The sequence below is a fragment of the Lolium rigidum genome, chromosome 3 (assembly GCF_022539505.1).
Source record: "Lolium rigidum isolate FL_2022 chromosome 3, APGP_CSIRO_Lrig_0.1, whole genome shotgun sequence".
Taxonomy (NCBI): domain Eukaryota; kingdom Viridiplantae; phylum Streptophyta; class Magnoliopsida; order Poales; family Poaceae; genus Lolium; species Lolium rigidum.
Genome location: NC_061510.1, coordinates 371,958,012 through 371,973,860, shown reverse-complemented (window position 1 = coordinate 371,973,860; position 15,849 = coordinate 371,958,012). Strand labels below are relative to the sequence as shown.

General features: G+C 44.9%; 1 protein-coding gene across 1 annotated transcript; it reads left to right on the top strand.

The window, feature by feature from the left end:
- The first annotated feature begins 412 nt into the window (after positions 1-412).
- On the top strand, positions 413-6,410 carry LOC124697429 (E3 ubiquitin protein ligase DRIP2-like). The gene is made up of 7 exons (XM_047230021.1): positions 413-533; positions 3,651-3,750; positions 4,284-4,617; positions 4,734-5,140; positions 5,224-5,274; positions 5,663-5,735; positions 6,174-6,410. The coding sequence occupies exons 1-7, from the start codon at positions 413-415 to the stop codon at positions 6,408-6,410; spliced, it is 1,323 nt and encodes a 440-aa protein (XP_047085977.1).
- Positions 6,411-15,849: the final 9,439 nt, after the last annotated feature.

The following is a 15,849-nucleotide window of genomic DNA, read 5'->3' as shown; positions in this document are numbered from 1 at the left end:
TTGGGAAACAAAAACTGTTCTGAATACGTAGATCAGAGAGTGTATACATACACCAGGGAAACGTATACATACACCAGAGAGTGTACACCCAGCCCTAGAAATTCTGGTGGGCCCCGGTCCTAGGCTAGGCACACGAAATCGCCACCTCCCGCCTCTATTTATACACGGCCAAATTTATCAAATAGATTTTGTTGGCACTCTTCGGTCCCCCCAACCCCGACCCCGAGCCTCTCACCGGAGCTCTGCCGCCGCCGCCCCTGCAGCCCCCGCCTTCGCCCACCCCTTCAGGCCATCTCCTTGCCTCGCGTATTCGTGATTCTCCCCGGCTCCAGGCCTGACGAGGAGGAGGCCGACGAGGATTGGGCAAGAGAAGGAGGTGGTGGTCGACGGTGGTTGCCGGCGGCGGGGAGAGATGGATACCTATAAGGGGGAGGTACGCCGGCCACGGGGCGCGCTCGCCGACCGCCTGACCTGCCCGCTCTGCCAGGACCTCTTTCGGGAGGCCTCCGCCTTCGCCGAGTGCCTCCATACATGTAAGTTCTTTCGTTCTGTGATTCTCCGCCGCCTCTCCGGTTTCCTTCTACTCTGTCGTGTCTGCGCCCCACGCGCTTCTGTCAGAATTTCTTGCCGGGCCTGCGCTGCTATCATTGTTTCACGTCAGGTCGCGTTGGCGTCCTTGGTTTTGGTGTCGGATTCTGCTGTGTTCCGGACTTCCGGTGCCCTGGTGATCAGGTCTGTCCCGGAAGAGCGCCGCCACCGTTCTCACGTTAGTTTCTCGCATTCTAGTAGCGTGCCTGAGATCCAGGCCATGGCGGCCAGCTCGCGGCGTGTTAGCCCTCGCGTTTACTTTCCTCCCGTGGCCGGCAGCTTTCGCGCCGGGCTCACCGTGCGCAGCCGGGGGCGCGTCTCGTGGTCGGCGCCGGCGGCTGCGATCTCTGCTGTGTCGCTAGGGGTCGGCTACAGGGAGGCACAGGTGCGGTAGATGGTGCTCCCCTCCCCAGCGCTCAACACGACCTCAACAGCTCAACTACCCTGCCATCGTGCTCGCCGGGCTGGGCGCCGCGGCGACCGTGAAACGGACGGTGACGAACGTGGGTCTCCGAAGGGATGAGGTGTACCATGCCACCGTCGTCCGCCCCAAGGGCACGCGCGTGGTGGTGTGGCCGCCGGCACTGACGTTCTCTCCGCGTTGTGGCAGGGCTGACAACTACTTGGCCGTCACGCCGGCGAAGCTGTCGCGCGGCCAGTACGACTTCGGTGAGATCGTCTGGTCCGACGGCTACCACCGCTTGCGCACGCGTCTCGTTGTCAGGGTCACCGGAAACGGAAGATGTGTGGTTTTGGTCATGGGATCCGAAAGGATCCTATTCTGCTAAAATCGGTTCGAGGTATTGCTGCCTCTATTTCTTGCAACACGGCAAATGCAATCTGCAAGATGGCCATATGGCTCATTGTGTGGGAAAGAGTATGAACTACTAGAGAGAAGAAGCCTCTCGCATCTGGATCATTGCGTGCAGCGTCTACTGTAAGTTGACTGAAGAAGGGAACATCTGTTTTCCTCAGATCATCCCTGCAGCAAATCTGAATCTACATTCTACGCAACTGGTGGAGCATATGGAGAGAGAGGAACGGAAGAGCATTTTGAAAATACCTACAATCCTATTCAACAAATCATCGACCTGATTAAGAGTGAAGCAAGGCTGTGTGGTTGTGCAAGCGGCGGTCGTCTCTCCTTCTAGTATCTTAGTCTGAAGGAGGACAGTTTTCTCCCATTTCAGTAGGTCGTCGGTAGTTTTGCTCTTATGGTTTTTTAGGTTCAGTTTTTCAGTTTCTGCTGCTCCTTCCTGACGGAAAATATGCTCACCAGCATACCGCAGAGGCACTCTGAGTCTGAAGTCTCATCCTCTAAGCAGTGGTTTCTTAGGTTCAGTTTTTTAGTATCTATGTTGTTCTTGTGGTCGTTGTTAATGGGTCGTTGTTGGATGGTTTTTGTAGTTTGACCTGTCTTGGTCTTTTCTTCTTCTTAATATATATGACATGGAGACCTCCTGCATGGTTCGAAAAAAAATCATCCACAGGCTGCCTAGCTTTCAAACTTCAGTTATACATGTAGATCTTGGTGGTGCATGTCTTCAGACTTCAGACCACGCCAGAGTGCCGGATTCAGATACTTGTGTGGATTTTCCCTAGTGTTTTGAGTTTTCTTTAGGGAATGCCATTCGGCTAGTTTTATTGAGAATTATACACACCTGCATCGTTTATCAAGAAAGGTAAAACAAAGCTAGGGATCATCGTCCCAAAATGCTAGGGTTATAGAAAATAGCAGCCTTCAGGAGGAAGAGAGAACTTCATTCTGCATTGTCTTAGTATACCTTCAGGTGACCGAGTCCAGGGGCTTTCAAAGAGCAGTTCGAATAGGGTGAGTCTCTTCCTTCTGTTGAGAAGAATTCTTCCTTGGTCTCCAATAATTTGTCACTATAGTGCCCCAATTGCCAAAGCCTAGTAATGTTGTGTTCAAATATTTTCTCCATGGACATGCTCACGACGTTCCCACCAAATATACCACACACCCGCTAAAACAATCTTTGGTAGGCTAATCCCTCTGAGAGGCTCACATCCACCTTTTGTTCGTAAAATGTGTTCCAAAGCAACAGCTCCAGCTCATTCCATTGCCGATTAATCTCTTCCAAAATTCACAGCTTCACGTAGTATGCATGATATCTTCACACCCACTCAAACATATAGGACATTAGGACATCCACTAGTCGTTGATATATGCTTGTTTGCCAAAATTCCTAGACACCATATGAGTCCATGTAAATTCCTCCATCCGAAAATCTTCATTTTTGCAGGGAAATTTAGCTTCCATAATTTCTTCCACACATGACCCATATTAGATCTTTCTATCCCCAAAACTCTCTCTCTTTTCTGCCAAACTCATAATCCCATTCTGCATGGTACGCTGATTTGATGCTGAAAATGCCATCGTCTGAACGTACCAAGCAACAAAATCTTCCATACGACCATACCCGTGCGGTGCTATTGGTATTTCAATTATTCGGTTAGCATCAACCAGAACAAGCTGCTTATCAATTCCTCATCTCTGTATTTAGTCACTGGGTTTATCAAATCATTTACCATAGTTACTAGTGGGTATTGTGGGTATCCAAGCTTCCTCCCAAATATTTATTTGCTATCTGTCTCCAACTCGCCAGATACATCCACGCTTGAAGTTTTCATTCCCCACCATGATACTTTGAAACGTGAAAGAACTCCCACCTTTCAGAATAGCGTGGAAATCCGGGCTTCATATTCTTGAATAAAATCTGTGTATGTCTTGATGTAGGGGGCGGGAAGGTGATCTCTCTATTATGTAAATTACATTTCTTTATCATAAGCCTCGCACTGCTTCTGCGTCATAAGTATAGTGATGTTGCTGTGCACTCAAAAAAAATTCGAGGATTTTTTTTTCAAGAAAAATGCGCTCTCAAAATTGATGAAATCAAACATCTACTCTATTTCATTATGATACTTGCTAATTACAGCCAATTAAGTTTTGATGTGTCAAGCACATAAATTCAGTTCTATCAAATCTCCAACTAGCATGCTTGTCTCTAGAGTTCCTCTTGTGACCATCCTTTTGTATGCAGTTTGTCGGGAGTGTATTATGAAGAAAATAGATGATGAAGAGATCGACTCCTGCCCAGTATGCAACGTTTATCTTGGTGTTGCTCCTGAAGAGAAACTCAGGTAAGTTATGTTTAATACCAAGGTTTATCTGTATAACATTTTTTTAACTTGTCAATTCTCTTTTCTTCAAGATGCTGCATTTTAAATGTGTACATTTCAGTAGATCAACGTGCTTACACACAACATTTATTCACAGTTGCAGCAGATTTGCTCATTTTCTACCTTTATCTTGCAGAAAAATGTAGTAAACATTTTTTTTTGTTAAGGACATTTATCTATACGCATTTGAATTGAAAGTAGTTTCTTGTGGTTACTAGTTGAGAATATACCAGCTTGTCACTAAACTCCTATAAATTCTACCATATATAAATCTAAGTTATAACAGCCATCAGGGCCCCTCGTGCTAACTGCCTGCTATATTGTTATCTTGTCTTATAGCATTGGCTATAATATGCATGCTAACTTGTCTTGTGAAGCAAAAGTTTAGTGTTCCAGCCACTTATCTGTTTTCATTTATTTTTTCTTGCGATCTCGACTCAAGTACTCAACTATATGCTGCTACCTGACATGATTAATCGTTTCCATCTTTGAAGGCCTGATCTCAATCTTCAAAGTATCAGGAATAAGGTGTTTCCACTTAAGACAGAAGCTGCTGCTTCTAAGGTTCCAACTATTACATCGCCAGCAAAGAGAAAAGAGAGGTCCCTTTCTTCTTTGGTAGTTGAAACCCAGAAGACAGCAACGCATACTAGTCTAACAGGACAGAGGACCAAAGCTGCAAGAAGGGCAACCACCTCCCATCTCTCTTCTATCATTGATAATGGAACCATGAGATTACTAAATAATTCTGAAGGCCGCGATCACAAGACTGAGAAAACCTCAGCAGCACAGTCTACCAAGATGACAACATCTGCAAATAAAACGCAGGTACTACTAAAGAACTATCAGATTTGTGCTTAACAATGCATAATTTCGTGCGCAAATGTGATGCCCATTATCTTGTAACATTTATTTATTCTAACTACACATTCCATCCCAAACAGATTAATGCAGATATAGTAGCCTCAAACCAGCCATCCTCTGAAGATGGAAAAAATCGCGAGACAGTTGACAATGAAAAGCTTCAGAAACCCTTACACAACTTGGTCGCGGCAAGCGGGAAGAGATCGCTTAGATTAAGTCTTAAAAGACTTAACGCTGCCGCCAAGGAGGACAGAACTATGAGCACAAATGGTAAACTCTCCACAAGGAAAGATGGCACAGTAGACAAACTGGCTATTGCTGGATTAAAGCTGAGTGCGCATTCGAATAAAACAACCACGGAGGATAATCTGAAGAAAATCCCAGAAGCAAATCCTAGGCAGGAAGTGGTTGGTAACACAAGCACTGGTTCTTTGCATGATGGAATAACTACCCCAATCTGGTTGTCACTAGTTACTTCGCCGAACCAGTAAGATTGCAGTGTACAATAGTTATAGATTCTCATGGACTAAATGTTTTTATTCCTCACATCAAAATTAAACTGTTTTGCAGGTTACAAGATAAACTGCTGCCTCAGATACCAAATATGAACTTGAGAATTAAGTGAGTTTCACTTTAATCTTGCAGTTTCTTTGACTTCTAGAATATTTGAGACTTCCCATACTTACCATCCTCTTATTTGTAGCACATATTTCTGGAAATACTTACCCAGCTTTAGATGACTTAGTGTGTTTGTTATGTTTTGTACTAGTAACAACTCTGCCCTGGTATGAGTAAGAATTTTTTAAATAAAAGTATTAAGGGGAAGTACCTAGAAAAACAACGCTCTCGGGGATTTTATTATCAATGGGGAAGTGTTTCATTTGAAAATCATATGTTGTTTGTTTAGTCTTCCCTACCAGCAATTTAGTTTTTCCTGATCTACTAACATGTAACTAGATTGCAAGAATTTGATATATTCAATTCAATATGATTTTTCTGCTTGTTTCAGAGATAGGAGTGTGCAGGTCTCGTCCATCCTGACCTACATTACAAAGAAACTTGAGCTAGAAAGTGATGATAAGGTGAGCCTTTATATGTCCCCTCCGATTTACAGTAAAGAAACCACCAGGATGCATTGGTAGATTTTGATGGTGACATGAGATTTAGGTGCATCATTTGTAAGCCTTTCAGATGTCTTTGTAATTTCATTTTGATTGTTGTCACTCGATAAAACCCGTGGAAAGTCTTTGGCCTTTTGTCGAGGTGCTTGCTTTTGAAGTATCAGATCATCAACCAATGAAAATACAGTTACCTGTTAGACTGGAGTTTGCTGCATTTGTAGATTATTTTTGGATGGTGACATACGATCTATTTGCATCATTTTCTGTTGCAAAGCTCCCAAAATATGTATCACTATTTAAGCTCGCTGATTCATCCTGTCCTATTTTCCTGTATGTATATATGGACAATGCTGAATCTGCTCTTTCGTCTAATCCATGTGTACCTCTCTGCATGTGCAGTTGGAGATCCTATGCAATGAGTGGTGGCCAATCTGCCCTTCAACAACACTACATCAACTACTTGAACAGTGGCTGAGCAGCAAACCGAAGCAGGAGGTCCGGGCTACGGTGGGCGGCACGGCAAAGGACTTCGTGATGGAGCTGAGCTACCGCCGGCGCCCGGCAGCCCTGTCTCTCTGCTGCATGATGAAGACGAAGTCCGTGACAACCACCCTCCGATGCTACTGCAACACCTAGGCTGTAAGGGTATAACTGAAAAGAAACAGTTTGGTTCTAGTTCCAACAATAGTCAGTCATTCTAGCAATATTTGCATTACCATTTTTGGGCCGAATGGGCCGTGTAAGGAGCGGGCGAAAGAAAGAGGTTAGGCTTAGCAGTATACATCTGGAGATTTTACCTTATCTCCCCGAATATGCATTTCACATTTCGGACGAGAATTTTATCCAAACAGAACGAATTTTCTTAATGTGTTCTTGTGCATGCGTACGTGTACGTGACGGTTTTGCAGCAGTACAAGTAGAATACTTGTATAGCTGAGTAGAGTGATTTTTATTTGGTAAAATATAGTTTGATGCCCTGTGCCGTTAGCCTAGTGGTAACCAGTAGCCGTTCCTGGCCTTTTGTAAATCTGGCCAGTTGCACCCAGCTATCTGGAGCCACATATCACTCTTCTCGGTTCGACTTGCTCACGAGGCACGCCCTCCAGCTAGTATTGGAAAATATCTAGTGATCACATACTTCAAATGCTACCATGGTATTATTTTCGAAAATTTTAATTTAAAATTGTCTGAATATTTCAATAGAAATATGTGAGTGCTCACAAGAAGTGTGTTTACAATTCCGAAGAAATCAGAACCAAATTCGAAATACACTAAGAAAAACAAAAAAAAGACAAATCTAATTTGAATAGAGTCACAAGAAGACAAAAGTGCAAATGACACTTTTCAATATAAACTTGTCTTTTTTTCATTTTCTATACGTATTAGGATTTCGTTCCCTAGAGATTATACAGACACTTCTTGTGAATACTCGTGATATTTTTTTGAATTTTTTAGATACTTGTAAATTTGAATTTTGAAGAGTGATATCAAAGTAGCATTTGAACTTTGAAGTGTGGTACACTGGATCTTTCCCCAGATTATATAGGGAGTATTTTGTGCACAAGAAAATATTATTACTACATTGATCGATAATAAGTCGTAGTTTAAATTTGAACTAAAACCACGGCACTTATCGCGGATTGGAGTAGCACTAGATATCAAAACGTATGAGATAAATACCCTCCATTTAGACACTTTCTAGCTTCTACTGTGTCGGTGTGATAATGTTAGCAGAGTGTAAGGGCATGCACAGTGCTAGAGAAGACACGTGTTCTCCTAGAAGTTCGTGTCATCTACAAAAGATAATAAATATAAGTGCTACAATGCATTATATTTTATTATCATCTCTAGCAATTATTAGAAATTGATTAAGTTATTTTAGAAAATTATGTTGATAAGGGAAGACACATGGTACAATTGTGAAAATAATCGGAAGACAGCCTTCTTTTTCTTTATTTTCTCTTCTCCAATTAAGCAAAAAATACATTGTGGCAATCGGAAGGGAAAGTTGATGTCACCCGTTGTACATGCCCTAATAACCAGGATGCGTGCAACATATCTCTAGATAAATTCTTCCAAGATATTATCTTTCCACCAACAAATCAACAAACGAGACATGGATCGAACGAGGACTTGATGCATCCCAGCAACAATGCGCTGGATTTTTTTAAAAAGAAATTACACTTGTTTTTTTTTAAAAAAATCGTACATACATATGCATGTCATGAATAAGCTTTAGGCTTGAAGCAGCAAAGGTTGAAACTGAGATGATCAAACTGGATTCGGACCCAAATATTGCAAGGGACCCAAAAATGGCCGAGGAGGCGACGATCTTGACAACCGACACTAGCAGCATGGACTTGAAGACCAAGGCTTTGGTTTGAGCAGCTTGTGGAGGAATCTTAAGAGGGCCAAGATTGGTTTCCATTTATCTCGTGATGCTAGGACTGGTGAGATTTTGGCAGCCGAACCTGGTGGTCAACCATGATTTTGGTGACCAATGCTTTGATTATGGCTACATATTTTTGCGTTTTTTCTTTGCCAGGTAAAAACTAGTAAAGCAAAAAAATAACTGATATTAGAAAAAAAAATAGTCAAATGCCAAGAAAATGTGCCAAAATGAATAGGGCCAGTCGATTGGGGGGCGCCGTTGGGCATCCGCCGAACAATCTTTGGAGAGGTTCAGAGACATTATGAGGGATGCCGGTGGAGATGCTCCTAAATGGTTATAGTAACACAACAATTTCGCATGAAAGAACCCAAACTTCAGCAATAACCCTCTGCCGATTGCATTGTACGAACAAACGAGATAAACTGGTTTTCATACAAACAAATTGCTTGTGTTCAGCTCGAACCTCGTATTCTTCATGAAGAAAGAAGCTGTACAAAATTTCAGCTGTCACACGAAGTTTCTGCCTGTGTAGCTGTAGACTTGCAGTCCTAGGACACGTTATGGCGACAGTGGCTGTCCAGCTAACGAGAAGCCAAACTGGCCCAGGTGGAAATGTTTTTTTTTTAGAACACTGCAGCTTTATTAACTTAGTTCACAAACGTTGCAATCAGCACGAAGGCTGTTCTGAAAAAAACTGGACTAACGTCGACCCAATCCTCAGCCATATTGCTCATGCATGCATAACGTGCACAAGAATGAGCTGAGTTGTTGGACGAACGCACCTAATAGAAAAACTCTCAAAACCTAAACTTAAGATACTAACTTCGTCAAGGATAGGAGAAATTACTGGCTTATTCATCCTCCTAGAATCCCAAAGCCTCACAAGCTCCGAACAGTCAGTTTCAGAAACAACCTGTCGGAAGTTGCGAGCTTGAACAAATATCACGCCATCACGTAGAGCCAGAGCTTCCGCCGTCAACGGATCGACGATCCCAGGGTAAGGTTTACACCAAGCGCCTCTGAAAATCCCCTCGCCGTCTCTCGCTACACCGCCACTTCTAGCCACGCTTTCTTTGTTGTTAATAGTACCATCCATATTAAGTTTGATCACTCCTGTGTCTGGTCTATGCCATGAATTCTTAGGCTGATTCCCAACCTGGGAAACATTTGTTTGAGGGAGCTCCAGCTCTAGCAGAGTCTCCCGCACAGCTCCAACTGCTATTGCTGGGTTGAAACCCTTCTCACCGTGCGTCCATCTATTCCTCGATGACCAGATAGACCACATAACCGTTATCACCTTTGCTCTCTCCTCCGGTGACCACCATGATTCAGTCAAAATATCAGCCGCCCATGTAACCGGGTGTAGCCTTAGGTAATTTAACATTCAGAATATCTCTTGCCTGTGTCCAAAACATTCTAGCATGATGACATTCAGCAAGAGCATGGAGTAGTGTTTCTGAGGTAGTCTTGCATACCGAGCAAGTGCTATTATCTCTGACATGCCGCCTGGTGAGGGTTGAGTAGCCGGCACAATGCCTCGCATAACCCGCCACCAAAAAACTCGCACTTTCGGTACTACCTTCAAACTCCATAACCGTTTCCACAGGTCCCCTTGACCCTATGAGGACGTGCTTGCGCCTCTCCTGCCCGAGATACAAGCATGCGGTAGGCAGATTTAACCGTATAGATGCCCGACCTTTCATGGGCCCAAGCCAGCCAGTCGTCGTCATCTGCTCTTGTGCTTAGTGGAATTTGAATAATTCGATCAATAGCAGTCTGACAGAAATTGGCGGCTAAACTCTGCATATCCCATTGCTTAGAGTCCTGATTTATCAATTCACTCACCATCTCAGCTAGGGCAGCATTTGGACGAAATAAAGGACGAAGAGTAACTTGAGCTAGGAATCCAATTATGTTCCCAGATAGAGATACTCTCACCTGTACCGACTCTCCTTATTATACCCTGCGACAGCGCCTCGCGGCCTGCTAGAATTGCTCGCCAGGTACGCGACACCGTCTGTGGCGCTGTGGCGTTCATGAAATCACCACTGTGGTAGTAACGCCCTCTCAGTACTTGGGCCAGCAGCGAGTCCGGGGATGACATCAACCTCCACCTCTGCTTTCCGAGAAGAGCTAGGTGAAAAGCAGCCATATCTCTAAAGACCATTCCGCCATCATCACCCTTCGGAATGGCAATCTTATCCCATGCAAGCCGGTGCATGGACTTCTTGTCTAAACACCCGCCCCACCAGAACTTTGCCATAATCGAGAAGATTTTGCTGCAAGTTCCTTTGGACAGATTGAAACAGCTCATCATGTAGGTAGACTTAGCTTGGAGAACAGATTTAATCAAGGTTTCCTTGGCAGCGAAAGACATCAGCTTCTCCGCCCATCCGTTCACACTCCCTTTCATACTATCTGCAATATACTCAAACACCTCACTTGTCAAGCTTCCTGCTGAGGTCGGGAGCCCGAGATACTTCTCGCTGAAAGCCTCGACATCAACGTTTAATCCAGTCTTGATGGCCTCCCGAGTGTCCTCGTCAGTACATGGGGAAAAGAACACCGAGCTCTTGGCTCGGTTAACTAGCTGCCCAGATGCCTCATTATAGATGTTCAAGATTGCATTCAGCCGGCTCGCACTTTGAACTGTCGCGCTGATGAAGATAAGGATGTCATCCGCGAATAAGAGATGCGTGATCCAGGGGGACCGATGACATACCCTCAGCCCACGATCCACAAACCCTGGATTATATTTCAGGAGCGCTGAGAAGCCCTCCGAACACAGTAGGAACAGATATGGCGACATAGGGTCACCTTGTCACAGTCCACGTGTCGGCATGAATTGATCCTGGAGCTCTCCATTTACCTTCACCGAGAACCGGACAGATCTGACACACTTCATTACCAAATGCATCATCCTTGATGGGAACCCCATTTTGAGCATCACGGCTTCAAGGAAGGGCCACTCAATGCGATCATACGCTTTCATCATGTCCAACTTGACAGCACACATGCCTTTCTTGCCTCTCTTGTTCCTCTTCATGGTATGTACACATTCAAAAGCAACGAGTGCATTATCCGTGATGAGACGACCAGGGACGAAAGCACTTTGTTCTTTGCTGATTAGATCTTCTAATTCAGGTCTCATACGGTTTGCAATAACCTTGGCACATATCTTGTATAACACTGTACACAAAGAGATAGGCCTAAACTGGGTAATGGACTGTGGGTTCCTTACCTTGGGTATAAGAACAATGGCTGTATCATTGATGGTTTGTAACAACTCTCCCCCATTAAGAAATTCTAGAGCACCTGCCACAATGTCTGAACCCAGAAGATCCCATTACCGCTAAAAGAAGCCTGTTGTGAAGCCATCCACACCCCGTGCCTTGGATGGGTGCATCTGGAAAAGGGAAGCTTTAACTTCCCGGGCAGTATATTCGGCATCTAACTTTGTTTGAACCTCCTCTACAATCGTAGATGGGACAAGGTCAAGCACCTCACCCATAATTGGTACACCTTGTGAGGAATACAGGTCAGTGTAGAAATCTTGTATCTTCCTCCCTACTGAAACTGCATCCCCACACCAAGTTCCATCGCTCCTCTGCAACGCAGTAATTTTATTTCGTCGTTTGCGCTGCGCTACCTGAGCATGGAAGTATGCTGAGTTTCTGTCACCAGCCATAAGCCACATGACCCTCGATCTCTGGCGAATCCACACCTCCTCTTGGTACAACACCTCTTTGATCTTTTCCGTTAGCTTTTTCTCTTCATGGGATGGACATGTATGGACTGAGCACTGGCGAAGCCGCTCAAGGTCTTTTCGCAACACTGACAATTTATGTTTGAAGTTACCAAACGTCTTAGTACCCCATGAGCTCATGCCAGTTTGCATCTATTTTAGTGAGTTGTCAAGTCCCTGCTGCCCTTGTACTCGCGACGATGCGCTCCACATGTCCGAGATAACTTTATCATACTCATGGTGCGTTTGCCACACATTTTCATAGCGAAAACTATGTTGTCCGCTGTGTGACTTCCTCATCACTTGCTTCTGTAGCGTAGCCAACACGAAGCAATGATCCGACTCAATGGCCGAGAGATGCTGCACCCTGAACACCGGGTACAAAAGTAAAAGAGCCTCATTGGCCAGTGCTCGGTCGATCCTCGCCTTAACATTCGCTGACCCCAGCTGCTTGTTATCCCATGTGTATGGAACACCTCTGTAGCCAAGATCTTGAAGATTGCAATCATCGATTGCTTCTCTGAAGTTCCGCATTTGTCATTCTTCCCATCATGCTCACTGAAGTGTTCTAGGCCAGAGGTTGTTTCGTTGAAATCACCAATACATAGCCAAGGATAACTTCGGAGTGCCTGAGCCGTCGCAGCAGAGTCCAACTCAGATGTCGGTTCTCTCTCTGCGGCTCTCCATAAAAACCCGCGAACCGCCATGGAGTCAAATCTCCCTCCGTTGGTGTCACTATCGCGTCAATATGGTTAACATTGTAGCTCTTTACATCTACAACCACATCCACTGACCAAAAAATCCCGATGCCGCCACTCAGGCCATCACTGCCAACTGCAAAACCTCCGCTCATACCGAGTCTGCTAGCTAGCTTCTCTACCCTTTGCTTGCTTATCTTTGTCTCCATAACGAAGACAATTTTGGGACCAAACTGCTTCACAATGCTGCGAAGCTCGCGAATGGCCACGAGGTTCCCAAGCCCTCGGCCATTCCAGCTTAGGTAACTCATTGCGACTGGCGCAGCTGCTCTGCAGCTGTCGCCAAGTTTTCAGAGTCCGAAGGGTTTCCTTTCGGATTTTTTGCCTCAGGGCTGGCTGCTTCTTCCCATGTCCGTGGATCTTCTGTCGAGTCTCGCTTTGCCCCAGCCGCATTTCGATCAAAGACGACTAGCTGACCGTCAACATCCATTCCCCCACCATTAACGGTTCTAGTCGGTTGCATCTCCAAGCGGCGATATACTTGCCTGTTCACCGGTCCACCCCTGTTCCTGCCACCGCCACGCCCTCTACCAGAACCATCTCCCCATCCCCCCTGAACTCCCTGGTTGGGAGGAGGGACATGTGGTCCCTGTTCAGCATTACTAGTTGATCGACTGTCCCTAGAGCCCATGTTATTGTTCCAGGAACTCGTAAACTGTCTCTTGGTCTTGACATCGTCCGGAGCTCGGAGAGAAGGACTATAAGGCCAGCCTCCTTGTTCATCACGTTCACCTGGGTTGGGACAGAAGATATCTGCGTGTCCGATCAAGCCACGGGCGAAACAAAAATATGGTAGATCTTCATACTCCAGCTCATACCAGTCGCAAGACTCCCTCCTTGAGGAATCTATAGCTATGCATCGACGCAGTGGAACATCAACCTTAATCCAAACCCGCGCCCTCAAGAAACCACCAGAAGTGAGCCCTTGTTTAATCACTGATTTCATTTGCAATCCTTGCACCCCATGTGGCATTTAGCAGATTGAAGGGCAGGTTCAGAACCCGTACCCAAATCAGCAGCTTATCAAAACGAATCTCAGCAGGCCTTTGACAATCCACAAAATTGACAAGGATACAAGCTTGCTTTGAGACCGTCCATGGCGAGCCCTCCCAGACTCGATCGCGATCACGCTCCGTCACAAATTTTGCAACGAACATGTTGGTACCTCCATCCCGGAACAGCAGTCCCTTAGGATACCCCCACGCCGGCCTTAAGATCGCCGAGATAGTATTGATATGGAACACCTTCCTGGACAGTACTTTCCCTACCAACGACCATGAGGGTGTGGAACCTTCCTCACGATCATCAATGACCAGTTTTTTGGACTCGGCCTCGGTGAGTTTCAGCCGGCCAATCTTCTCGTCGATCGTCTCCCCCAACGCTGGTTCCTTCCCCGCTCTGTGACCCCCCTGATCGGCAGCTCGTCCCGCCATCGGCAGAACGCCCACGACGGACTTGGGGAGAGCAGATGGATGATTCGCCCCGGCAGCAGCCGCCGTGCGCTTTCAGGTTTCACTAGAAACCCTAATCGCCTAGGAGTCGCCTAGGAGACGAAGAGGTATCCGGAAAAAAGTTCCGTGCCCAGGTGGAAATGTCATAATCCAAGAAAGCATAGCTTTGTTCCGACGATGTCGACAGGTGTCCCTTTTCTCTCCCTGTTTAATTAGCACAAGGAACTAAGCAAATGTGCGTATGCAATGCAGTTCCGCTCTTAGCTAAAGTAAGAAACTTGTGTTTATATATATATATATATATAAATACTGGATCTGGTCTTGGGTTACTTGCAGCGTCCAAAAGGACATAGCTGCACAAAGGGAGCTTCATTTTGCGGAAATAAACTGGAAGCAACAACCAAGTAACCAACCACGGAACTACCCTGCTTCCTTGTGAATCGCAGATATACACCTTATACACCAAATGCAGAACGCAAGTCACGCCCAGAATACAAATCATACTCCGTATATGCTTGTGTTTGAAACGTGAATCGAGTAAAAATCAAACAATCTTTCAATCACCTTTGATCTGATGCCAATCAGCAAAAAGCTCACAGATATCATGGTGAACTGAGGATCCTCTGCCTTCGCACCAGCTAGTAGGAAAAGGGAGCAAAACGATGAGCGGACTGATATGACTTTACTCTTCTCCAGGCAATCCGATCTTACAGGAAAGTTGTGTGTGCTGAAGTACCCCTATTCTGAACAAATCTCACCGTTCTTACTTTCGATGCACTGTGTGTGTGGTGTGCTGAAGTACCCCTATTCTGAACAAATCTCACCGTTCTTACTTTCGATGCAATGAACATCATCATTGCAGATCTTCGCAAGAATATAATTTCCAGTGAACCATGAAACGAAGATGATTTCCGCTTTCCAGTGAGCCAACATCATTATGGGTCATGGCCGATACAAAAAAATATGCAAATGAAAAGGAAACAGCTATATGCATTCAACTAAAGCAATCTGTACAACAGGCTAAATGAGGTGTTGATAGCATAGTCTGCAACCTAACATGGCACTGTAACATGTAGAGGAATAGGTGGATGTTGGCATGCTAGAAGCATTACAAATGATCGATTGTGGAGACCTGTATCCTGGCTTCAGGCTATACACAATATGTCTCAATCAGCACAAAGAGATAATACTAGATTCATATGTCTGGGTGTAACGAGTTACAAAATTCACAAAACAAACTGCATAAAAACATCAATTACAGGTTATCGAAGTAAAGAATCAGATGGCATGGCTCTTATCAAGATAATAAGAGTTTTATGTATGAAACACATCACGGATTCACGGCACCAGATACCAACTCAATTGAGAGGAAACAATATATGTTCATAGTATGATTACATATCATCTCAAGAAGAGAACCAAGAAACAAAGATGATTTCAACATTCCAGTGGGACAAATCATTATGGGCCATATGAGATACAGAAAAATGCAAAGAAAAGGAAACGTCTGTGTGCATTGAACTGATGTGATATGTGAGACAGGGCAGAAGTGGTGTTGATGGCATCTTTTGCATTACCATGTAAAGAAACATATGGTTGGATTGCCATGCTAGGAGGAATTCCAAAGGATTGTGAGGACATAAATCCTAGAAACTTCACATTCTATGTTTCATGCATCTGGGTGTAGAATTACTAAATTCACAAACAAGAGCATCAAGGGATGACAATA

Excerpts from the sequence above, each read along its gene's own strand:
- LOC124697429 (XM_047230021.1), top strand. The coding sequence starts at position 413 with ATGGATACCTATAAGGGGGAGGTACGCCGGCCACGGGGCGCGCTCGCC. Across the intron at positions 5,141-5,223 it reads CTAGTTACTTCGCCGAACCA|GTTACAAGATAAACTGCTGC; the intron begins GTAAGATTGCAG and ends ACTGTTTTGCAG. Across the intron at positions 5,736-6,173 it reads AGCTAGAAAGTGATGATAAG|TTGGAGATCCTATGCAATGA; the intron begins GTGAGCCTTTAT and ends CTGCATGTGCAG.